The sequence below is a fragment of the Rissa tridactyla genome, chromosome 12 (genome assembly GCF_028500815.1).
Source record: "Rissa tridactyla isolate bRisTri1 chromosome 12, bRisTri1.patW.cur.20221130, whole genome shotgun sequence".
Taxonomy (NCBI): domain Eukaryota; kingdom Metazoa; phylum Chordata; class Aves; order Charadriiformes; family Laridae; genus Rissa; species Rissa tridactyla.
The window spans coordinates 9,768,095-9,780,071 of NC_071477.1; the positions used below are offsets into that span (position 1 = coordinate 9,768,095).

The 11,977-nt window shown below is 44.3% G+C and overlaps 1 protein-coding gene across 5 annotated transcripts in view; it reads right to left on the minus strand.

Moving 5' to 3' along the window:
* Positions 1–10,998, minus strand: part of STAU1 (staufen double-stranded RNA binding protein 1) — a 32,705-nt gene extending 21,707 nt beyond the window's left edge. For 4 of the 5 annotated variants that reach the window (XM_054218339.1, XM_054218337.1, XM_054218338.1 and 1 more), the window contains exons 1-2: positions 10,845–10,998; positions 43–319 (exon numbers count right to left, since the gene is read on the minus strand). In XM_054218339.1, the coding sequence (XP_054074314.1) occupies positions 43–235 (193 nt within the window). In that variant the 5' untranslated portion in view covers positions 236–319; positions 10,845–10,998. Of the gene's footprint in view, positions 1–42; positions 320–5,025; positions 5,093–10,844 lie in introns of all 5 variants that reach the window. The other variant, XM_054218336.1, reaches the window with a different exon arrangement.
* Between the last annotated feature and the right edge of the window lie 979 nt (positions 10,999–11,977).

Sequence of the window (11,977 nt, forward strand, 5' to 3'; positions counted from 1 at the left end):
TACTAAGAATATATACACTTATTAACAGACACTCAATCTTACCTGCAGCTGCATTGGTGGATGTAACTGACGCAGAGGGTAAAGCAGAGTTTTGGATAGGTCTACCTGCATTTTCAGAGGGTAAAGAACTAGTAGTAGAAGGAATACTCAAAGGCTGTGAGAGAGATGGGTTTTTATTCAATATTTGGCTCCCTGCAAGGGCAGCAGAAGGATTCTGAATTTGAACTTGAGACATGTTCACTTCCAACCAGAGCGAATTACTGTAGGTAAACAGCTCTGAATGCAGGCAAACTCAGTGTGATGAAGCCAAATTGCTGACCTAAAAGGTAAAGATGAAAAAAGAATTATACTAAATATTTAGCATTCTCTAACTAACAATCTATTGACATTATTTCTTCATCAACAAAAAGGGGAAAAGGGGAAAAAGCGTTCAATCAAGCATCCATTGTTTCCATTCTGTATGCAATAAATCACTTACACATCCAGTTTTAACAACATATTTCAATCTATAAGCCCTAACATCTAAATTTCACATTTCTTTCACTTATAAAAGAGTAGTACAGAAGCTTTATTTATGCTTGTTCATTTAAGATAACTATCCATCTGTTTTCCCCATCACTGAATCCACTTACAATGCAAATCCAGTTACTGAAACTGATAGCCACTGCTTATATACTAAACAAAGAGCAACTTTCATGAACAGATTACATTTCATGCATTCTACCATTTGAAGTTAAAGTTTTTAACTTGGAAGGGCAAGCAATAAATGCAGTCTTTACAAAACAGCTATTCAGAGCATGCATCCTTTATTATAATCATATACTTTGTCCCCCAGGCCAGCGAGGAGAACGCCCAGCCATTTATGAGCGTCACAACTAGTGTCCAGCAGAAAATGCCGAAGTAGCTGTGACTGGGAGAAGTGACGGTGTAAGAGTTCATAAACTTCATAAGCGACATGCATTTTGAAGGTTACCTCTATTTATGTTAGAACGTGTCTCAGTCAGAGTTCAAGCATCAATTTAGAGCTATTTGGCCTTGCAACACTGTAAACAAGTGTTGAAAGTGCTCACAGGCACCCATGCTCATTTAGGCAAAAACACCTCCAAGTGATGAACTTGCACCAGTCCATGTGAAACACTCTGACAGGTCTTTCCTCCACCGACAAATAATATTAGATTTCTCTTACACGTGGATGCAACACTATCTTCATGCTCAGACAGTTAAACCTAAATATATACTAACAGGTTGCCAGTCTGAAGGCTATCATTGCTGCCAGAGCTCAGCTGCCCATATCTGCTTACGATCCACGTATCAATTTATTTATTAAAAATAAAATTTACAGCCAAGTAAATACATTTTACACACAAAGGCACACACACATGCACACATACACGGGTCACCTATAGCTTTTATTAGGGCAGCAAACAAAGGTTTATTCTTTCATAATTTACGGATGACAAGGAGAAATCACTGCTCCAGATACCACCAGGGAGCTATTAGTAGCAACACAACTCCACTAGTGCTCTGTAAGCTTCAAATTCTGAACCTGTGAATGGACTTCCAAATGTAGGAGGAGCAGCAATGAGTCAGAGTGAAGTTTTTAGCTAGTTACTGACAAAACAAGCCTAAGAGGAGAACCTAGGTGAATATGTTAATGGATACAAAGATCTATTTACTGATTTATTTATTACATAAGAGGAAAGAAGCTACTGGGAAACAACAGATACACCAACAAATCCACCATCTGGAATATTCTCACTTTGAAAAAACATCATAAACATGTCAGGCTTATCATACTACCAGTTGAATAACTTTGCGTTTTACTAGAGAGCAAAACTAGTTCAGATGACCTATATGTAGGTTATACTCTCAAAACAAATCCTATATTTGACTACTAAATTTGCAGAAGTTACACATTGGGTGCACTGTAACCGTGAAAATGCTATTAGGGAGTCTATCTAAAGGAACTCCATGAAGTTCTAAGACAAAGATGAAAAGTATGTAGAATAAGACTCCAGGGTAATAATTTTATAACCACTAAGTTTCATTCCCAGGAGCATCACCAGAAACACTGAAAATTTTCAAACATAATACAGCAATAATAATTGCCTGGAAGAGACTATGAAGTCTTGCAGTGCAATAAAAAAAGCTAATTCTCCTTTCCTGCTGAAGTGCAATGCCCTTCAAAGTAATTGAAGTTAAACAGTTTCTAATCCACACATTTTGAGAAGACGACACCAAAAGTTTTTAATTTGAAGTCAGTAACATCAGGATCTTTCAGATTCATGCTGGAAAGGAAGTCTGAAATCCTTTTCAGAGAACTCCACCTACACGTACTTTGCTCTGAAAGCAAGGCACTATCCTTCATTGATTTGCCGTCACCTGGTTTCAGGGAACAGGGAATTTCAGCTCCAAAATACATACGTTAAAGTGGTTTTCTAGTCATACAATGCAGAGAAGAACAGTATACCAATCCCTAGTAATTTTTTTTTTCCCCAAGAAGGGAAGTCCCTGACAAGGATATAATTAGTTCACTTTCTATATTTACGGCAGATTACTAGAGAACCTCCCAGCGGAGCAGCTCAGACTGCTCTCTACCCAGCTCTCTCTCCACCAAGAGTTACAGCCATCAGTCTTCAGCCTGAAAAAGCTTTTCTGCAAACACCTCTGCTTAGAATAATATTCAGGACAGACAATTCAGCCATTATTCACAAAAATCTGTGGAGACCTGAGGTCACATCCTAGTGCTTGAAACAATAAGGTTTTGGAAACTGATCCAATTTCGAATAGACTTCGGCTGTGCACGTTCGACAACCAGACAAAAAAATTGCTGCAGGCACATCCACAGCTTATAACCTGCTTATTCTCAGCACGGAGCCCAGTTGCCCAACTTCTTTGGAGGTCTGGCTGCTCAGACCCATCTAAACCGACTCGCAAGGACCTAGGAAAGTGTGTGAAGCACACCTGGCTGGAATTCACCACGCGCACTCCCCCAGCCTTTCAGCAAACAGAAGAGTTCAGCCCCCCCTGGACCTTCTGGGAATGCAAAAGACTTCCAGCCTCACAAGAAACCAAGGATTCAGAGTTTAAGCACAGCTCACTTTATGCTTATGTAAGGTGGTAACAATCCCACACACCCTTCTTTGGAGAAACGCTTTGCGATTACAAGGTAGCAGTGATTTGATGACCAAAATTACCATACAGATGGCCTCTGGAGCCATTAATTTAGCAAGAAAGATGTACTCAACAGGATGGTGTGAGTGCTCCTTTCCAGGACTGTTTCTAAAGGGGAAGGAATGAAAAGCTGCAATGCTTAACCAAAAAGAAATGTGAAGGAATTAATAAGCTATATTTTTACTTGAAATAGAAATGTGAAACCTGTAGAACACACCGCTGCTCAAGGTTCATCCCAAAGACATTCAAGCAGCTGAGTACCTGGGCACGCCAGTCTTGCACCACAGCTGAACTGAAATTTATTATCAAGGAGAGAACTGAACTGCAATGGAAATAAAACTTTTCCAGTTAAATATATCATTTTTAACCTAAGTGAATACAATGCTTGTTTCTACATAAATTACTATGTCATTTCCACATAAATCGCTATGTCATCATCATCATGTTTCTCTCTCCTTCACCAATACACCAATCTCATATGTTTTTACATTCAGATCAAAACTTGAATCTACGTCCTGTGAGTTATCACCCATTCAGGACTATTGCAGAGTTCATTAGATTGAATTCAGGCAGAACTGAAGCAAAGCAGGCATTAAAAACATCTTCTGAATTGTTGAAATTCCACTTTACAAATTTCTGACAATTTTAGGCACTACATAGTAACTTACAAGATTATATGTTACAAGTTTATATATGCAAATATATATTGTATTTTCTTTTTAAAAACATTTACCTCGCACTTTGGCAAGCAACTTCAAAGAACAGCCTGACAAAACAAACTGGTATTTTGTTTGTATTTTTTTCAGCTACCTGTGAAGTTTATGATACTGTAGTTGATTTGTGTGAAGTATTTCACTAGGGTATAAGAACTCACTGTCCATCATTGCACATTTAATTATAGGTTATTTGGGGCCCATAAAAGGGTTTACAGTGCTCTTACAAAGCAATCTGCCCTTACCCTACAACTGCCTTACAAAATCCTAACAAGAAAAAGCACCCTAATCCAGAAAGTTGAGGCTAACGACTTATAAAGACTGTTTCAGTGGATAGAGAACCAGAGATGCCAGTATTTCAGGTGATTTTTCCACATAATCAGGGGTTAGCTACTTCAAACTTTTCAAGACAAATACAAGCACAAATAACTGACCCCTATACAATACTCTAGGCATTACCAGAACTTAAAACCACTCAAACATCAAAAAATAGGTGAACGAACAAATGTCTTGCTCATACCATCTCAGCCAGCAGCTAATCACACAGCTTGCTCCTTTCCCACCCTTCCACGCTTACTTTTTGCTAACTCAGACATCAATATTTTAAATTTCATTGAGATAGTGTTGCGCTGGAATATTATCCTTATGATGGTAATGGCCGCCATCAAACAATTCAATGACCTACGGACAATAAGAAACTTAGAGAGATGGATTTTCAGATGACAGAGCACCGCTCCCCACTCCAGTTTTTAGATTTTTATCTTCTTTTGGCGCATCAGCGCTTGGAATATTCCCAGAAATTTTGAATACATTAAACCACAAAGTTCAGAAGTCACTAAGGTAATGAAAAGGCAAGCAAAGAAATGCACAAAGATGTGAACATAGTCTCAGTCCACTCAGCCAAAAATAAATTAAAATCTTCCTATATAAAAGAAAGAATGTAGCATTTTCAGATAAAAGTTCTCTTGGGGCTTTTTTGTGTTGTAATTCTCAAAGGTGTTGCAGATAGAAGCCAGAGGATCAAACAAAAAACAGACACTTCCTGTGGATAATCACGTTTTACCACAACTTGTGGTTTCTTTAATATGATGCAAATAAAAGGCAAGAAACTTCAATGTTTTAAGTAAGTTTCCTGTACCTTTAGGAGATCCAGAAAACGAAGGTTTGGATTTAGTTCTGAATAGGACATTTATGATGGAAAATACCTAAAACGAAAAGCAGAGAGTTAGCATTTTGCTTCCTAAAGCTACAAAAAGATCTCCTGTAGTAAATGTCTCACCACTACGTTGAGTTTGCCTCATGCGTTTGAGTGACAAGAATTTGCATGACCATGACGTTCTCACTGACAGACTGCTCAACAGAGCTACGTTTTTCCAAGCAGAAATTCCAACCTGATCCAACAGTCTTCTTTCCTTGCTCCTTCCCCAAATCCAAGTGACTTTTCATACAGGAGCAGTGGAATCTCGCAACAGTGCTTCTTTGCAGGACTATCAGAGCCACTTGCAAATTTCCTTTGTGTAGTAAGGCTTCCAGTTGCGTAGAAGTTAACCTTCTTCCTAACAGCCCTGGAGATCAGCTACTGAAATTAGACCCAGGCTTTAATTCACAAAGCCAAAGCAAAAGCAAGCCACTAACCTGAGAATCTCTGGCAGCTATTAACTGCAAAAATCTGATACAGATTTTACCTTTTGGCTACATCTCCAGTCTAATGATTTCACTCATAAATAGGCATATAAAAATATCAGCCTAGCTAAAACCATTTTAGAATAAAATTGTTTTGGTACTGAATATGAAACCTGTCACTGCATGGGCTGCTCTAAATGGAAATCCAAACGTATTTTATTCTGCTTACAAATATAGCGCAAAGTGTTTAATCCTTCTTTTCCATGACTAAAGCCAACTGTGCGCAGATGCTAGCAACATTACTACCAGCAACAAAACGGGTAAGATCTCAATCTTGATTGAGGTTAGAAGAGGATGTAGATAAACAAGCTCTTGAATTTACTTCAGCCAGCCATTTCAAAACCCTACAACAAATCTTAGAACCATAACCAGTTATCCTGAAAGAGTCCTGTGGAACAGACGAGGACACAGAGCCTGAAAAAGGCAGATATCGTGCCTATTTTTTTAACTGGAGAGTGAAGGAGGGAGATGAGAGGATTACGGTCCTATCAGTTCAACTTTTCATCTAGAAGTTTTTCAGGAGGCTTAACTAAGCACCTGAAAACCAAGCAAATGGATAATATTCCCAAGCGGGATCAAAACCAAGTTGTACAAAGGCAACTGAGTTTTCTCCAGCCATCTCTGATTTTCTAACCCGGCTCAAAAACGAATCAGTTGATCTCAGCAGGAACAAGTGCGAGGTTCTGGGCAGCCACTGTCTGCCGACCAAACACAGGACAGAAAAACCACCAACTGACACCGGCAGAGCGAGAGAAGAGTTACAACCAACACAACATCATTACCCAACACAAGCCAATGCTGACAGGCTCTTTTAGAAAAAGCAATCACCACACTGAGAGGGAAAATGGAAAAATAGCCTGAGAGATATCAGCAGTGGTCCTTCTGCTCTGGATTCAGTGTTACCGAGCCCTCAGCGGGTGCCCTGCATCCACACACAGGTACCACGCTTCAAGACAGATGTGGACCCAGTCAGCAAAAAACAAAGTAGGAAAAGCACAAAACACTCAGCTTTAGAAAACTGTAACCTGTAAGAAAAACACTACAGGATTTGGTCTTGCTGAAGAGGAGAGGGTTGGCTGAGGCCTGGCAACCAGCAGTCTTCAAGTCATCAAAGGTTTTTGGAGTGGAAAAGAATAATCTGTCCTTCGTGCTAAAAGTGACAGAACTAGAGGCAAGAGGCTTAAAAGTGTATCAAGAAAATGCTTTCTGATAGTAATGGCCGCAATGAACTATACTGCTTTGGGTGACAGAGGCGACTTCACCGTTGGCAAACTTCAAGTAATTGATAAACACCCATTGAGAATGAGAGTAGCATAGCTGACACCACGGAGGGACGGACTACTTCACCCCCTCGAGTCCCCCCCAGCCCGCATTCCCATGACAGCCAACACTTCGGCGTACCTAACTGTAACTATCTTATCAGAGGAAGACAACGGCCTTGTTGTTAAACAACAGGTTTGGCAAAAAGGGGGATCTCACATGGGTCCTACTGCAGACTTGCTCTGAACTCTGACAATGAACCACAAGAGAGACTAAATCCTCAAAGAAATAGGTTTTATTTGTTGTCAGGACCAGAATACGGAAAGGTGTCCTATTCCTTAGGACACACACAGTCAGAAGGCTGGAAATTATGACATTCTCATTATGCTAATTGTTAGGAACTTGCATGTGTACCCCGTTAAAACTTCCTGTGCATTCATTCACGACCTAGCACCGGGCAGGGAGGGCTTTGTATGGAACGAGAACAGAGGAGAATGAGAAACAGAACAGATAGCAGATAAACCCATCACGATTCAAATTACAAGGACTTCTTGACATCACCAACTAAAAATCATGTCATAATCAACCAAGAAAAAGTTTTAGGTATAGGAAATGAAATTTTAAATTAAACATTAATTTCTTCCTGAAAAGCGGATGCTTCATAACATCGTGCACCTGAACAGTTACCGACACTTCAGTCAGACAGCAAGGAAGATTCATTGTTCCTTATCAACACCGAACCCTGTTCTCAAAGCAGGAAAGTTCATTTATCCCTATTTCACAGATGGGCAACTAGAACACAAACCCCACGTCCTATCCCTGCAAACGGACGCGGGTATCCGAGCTGGGGGTTAGGCAGAACTGAAACAACCAAATGAACTGCAGAAAGCGCACCATTTACCCACAAACTCCTTTGTCACCTGTATTTTTACATGCCCATAGCTCTATTGCTGCTCAATGTCAACCAACCCACACCTGGGCAAAACCGCGGCATTGCATGCAGCAGCGCTGATCCAACGGGCAGGAGCCGTCTGCTGAGCTCCTCCTGAGCAGCAGGAACCCTGCCCTGCTCAAGGCAGAAGTCACCCTCACATCCAAGACAGACAACACCACCACTGAACACCACCACTTTCGCCTCTTGTTTGCAGACTGGGGAATATTACGGTGCATTCATTACCTACATAAAATACTGGTTAGAAAGATTCCCCCTCTCCTCCCTCTTTTAAAAGGAGTTTTAAATAACTCAAATGTGGTGGTTGAGTCTCTTTTGTCCAACACTCGACCATTTTGGAGCATGAAGGACAAATTCCCACAAGTTCTAGGAGGTTTGTTGAGATGGTTCGCTTCCCAATATACCTTTGAAAAACCTGCATCAGTGGTAGCTTTATAATATATAACATAAAATTCTAAAGCAACAGTGAAACAGTGTTTAATAACAACACCTAACTCTTTACAATTGGAAATATTCAATATTTACTATCAAGATTAAAAAAAAAGACTACAAATTTTACAGACTTCAGGCTATTTACACAAAATGTAAAATGCTAGCTGAACAATGTTTCCTCCTTAGATAAATCTTTATAATATTTGGGCAAGATGAGGTACAGCTCAAAGGCAACATTCACTGTAGAAAATGATGCTCTTTTTGAGTATGGGTAAGATGAATTTTCAAGGGCAGAAACACTAAATATTAAGCAAATTAGTTCGGGAGCTAAGACATGGATTATTAATAAGAGAACAGGTGATGAAAAGCTAAAATTTGAAAGTAAAATCTGAAGGAAAAGAGGGAACTAGCAGATGCACACATAAACCAGACCGTTCCAAACATAATGCAAAATAATAAACCAGCAAGTGGGAAGTCAATCATGAATAAATATAAATGCTTAAACACTTACTTCTAGCTGAATTAGTTAGTACTGTGACAAAATATTTAATGAATTTTTTTTTTTCCTGCAGTAGAACAGGTCAAAACCGCCCACTGATACTGATTAGTTAACACAGTAATCAATGCACAGGTCTCCTCTATTGTTCCAGTTGCATCTTCAAGAACTCTAATAAAACAATCAACCCCTCAGCAAGGATCCTAGACAAAGCCATTAAAAAAAATTTTTTTTTGAAATTTCATATGTCCTCAGAATAAAGCTGCTGCTTTTCAGTCAGATCTGAAAGGCACAGAACAGTTTTCAATTTTGTTTGGACTTTGTACAGTTACATCACCCTAAATTTATGTCAACCCATGAATACTTCAATCGTGCCACAAAATACTTAATACTTTCACTGATGGTACTGATAGTGAAAAAATTATTAATGTTATGAAAAATCTCAAACAAAGAAAGAGTGGCTGCTTAAAATTATAATAAAAAAAAAGAATTGTATCTTGCATGCATCCTTTAAGAAGAATTTTAAAATGAGTTTCTGATACAACATCAGAAAATAGAAAATACAGTAAAAAATTCATCTCATCTGCTCTTTAAATTTTCATCAAGATGTGACAGACATCCAGTTAATATCTCTGTAAAAATTTGAACATACAAATTCATTGCACACCTGAGATGATCAACAGAAAAATCCGAGACCAGTTTATTACATCATACCTAGAGCTGCACCATTAAAACTCAAGTTTTAATGTTCACTAGTATTTTAAAAAAATACATTTCTGCCAGTTTGCACAAGGGAACTATGTAGTACCCTTGCACGTTCTAGTTAGAAGAAAGAACATTTTATAAACATACTGTTCCAGAAGCAGACAAAGGACTTCATTCAGATATTTTATTTCACTGCTATATTTACACCTAGCCTCCATTTACATTCCAAATGATCTTCCTCCCAGGTTTGCCTTAAACTTGCCAGAAAAGCAATGGCAAAAATACCCAGCAGATGAATAAATCAGAAAAATGGCCATCAACATTACTGGCTGTAGTACGACCTCGATGGACAACCCAAATAATTCAAACCCTGTAGAACCTCTAGAAGTGGTGTAAAGACTCAAAAGGAACTTGTTGCTGTTACATCTCCTGAAAAACTTAGTGTTGTGATCAAAACACAGTGAAAAGAAGTGAGGCTGGGGCAGCGATGGCTCCCAAACGCAGTGGGCAATGAGGAGAAAGTGTGATGATGCCCGTGTTCAGAAGGAAAGCTAATGCTGCTAATGCCAGCTGTCTCGGTGTTTGCACTGTAATCCGTACGCGGGGAAGGCTGGGGGCGTCTCCTGCTGTTGTCACCATATCTACACCTTTTATCTGAACAGTCAGACAAGTCTAGCTCAGTCTCGGGAGTTTTGATACCAAGATCATTCGCCCCTGAGACTTTGCAGAAGTCCGTGACTGTTGTCACCCGCTCTGGGCAACCTGGAGCAGTGGGATGGCCGCAGCCACTTTCTCCAAGGGCTTCGGAGAGCCTAAGCCAGATCTGCTGCCGCCAGCCCCTGCTCCTGGGGGGGGCCCGGAGCCACCACTGTCACCCTCCAAGCCGAAAGGGGGATTTTGGGAGAAGGATCGCCAACATCACCCGCCCGGCGCGCTGGGGGTGCCCGGCGCTGCCGCTGCCCCGTCTCGCAGCGCGCAGGGACCCCAGCCCCGCCGCTGTCACTGCCCTCCCAGGGACCGGCCAAGCCGCCTGCCGCCCCCACCGCTCGCCCCACGGGCTCGGGGCCGCCGCGGCCGGGCGGGGGCCGGCGCTGACCCCGCCAGCGGGCCCCATCCGGGCTCAGCGGGGCCGGCCCCGCGGCTCGCCCGCCGCCCCCTGCCCCACGCCCCCCCGCGGTGGGGCCGGGGGCTGCCCACCCGGCCCGCGGCCGCCCCCGGCAGCCGGGCAAAGCCCCGGGCGGGGCGGAGGGGACGCGGCGGAGCGGGGGGCGGGAGCAGAGAGGAGCGGGGGGGGCGGGCCCGCCCGCCGCGGGGGCTGCCCCCTCCCCACGGCCCCGCCGGCGCGGCCCCCGCTAGGCCCCGCCGCCGCCGCCACCCCCCGCCCCGCTGCCTCGGCGCCGGGGGGAGCCCGGGCCGCCTCCCCCCTCACCTGGCTGCCTGGGCTGCGGCTCCCGGGCCGGCTGGTGGTGCGGGCCAGCGGGCGGCTCAGTCCATGGGCCGGGTCTCGGGGGGGGCCGGGGGGCGACCGCGGCGGCGGAGGGAGGCGGCGGGCACAGGGCAAACACTAAAGAGAATGAGCGGGGCCAGCTCCGGCCGGGGAGGAAGTGACGGCACCGCGCCGGGAGGCGGGGCAGGCGTGTAACCAATCGAGAGCGGCCGAGCCCCCGCGGACACCGCCCCCCTCCGCGCTGTCAGCCAATGGGCGCGAGGACCGGCTGGGAGCACCTCCTTCTTGTCGGCGACTACGAGTCCCGGCGTGCCCAGGGAAAGAGCCGCTACCTCCTCGGGGCCGGGGGACTACAGCTCCCGGCGTGCCCCGCGCGGCGGAGCCGGACAACATGGCGGCACCGGAGGAGGGAGGAGCGGGCCGGGCTGCCGCCGCCAGCGGGGTCGCTCCCGGCCGCCTTCCCCCGGGGCCCGGCCCCCTCCCGCTCCGGGGCCCGGCAGCCCCGTTCGCTCAGCGGGCGATGGCGATCCGAGGGCCCTGGCGGAGGGGCGTCGTGAGGGCCCGCGGTCCGGGCCGGGGACAGCGGCCACGTACGAGGCGGCTGCAGCGCGGCGAGGGGCCGGCGGGACCGGCCAGGCCGCAGCCCCCGGGCAGAGGGTGGGTGCCCAAGCGGCCGCGGGGATGGAGCCCTTCCCGGCGGCCGCCCGCCCCGCTTTGTGCTTCGTTGCTGTTCGGATAAAGCAAAGACGCGCATAAAATACCCTTTTTCTACTTTGCTCCCTGCACTTCTGGGAAAGAGAAAAATCTGAAAGGAAAGAAACGGAGAAGTTGCCTGGGGAAGCCTGGTCTGCCTTTAGAGAAAGGAAACGAGGCCGAGGGCGAATCTGCATTCAGGTTAAACATCAGCGTGAAGGTGTTTTCAAATAAGAAAAGAACAGGTAGTGTCAGCCAACACATCTAGGGACAAGTATTTAAAAAAAAATAATCTCAAATTTCAAAACATGTGGGTGGGAAGGAAAAGTCATGCTGAACCTAAGATAAACCAGTAACTACATACATGCAAAATCCTTTGAACAGATACTGCCCAGGAAAAAATTGCACAATTTGTGTGTAGA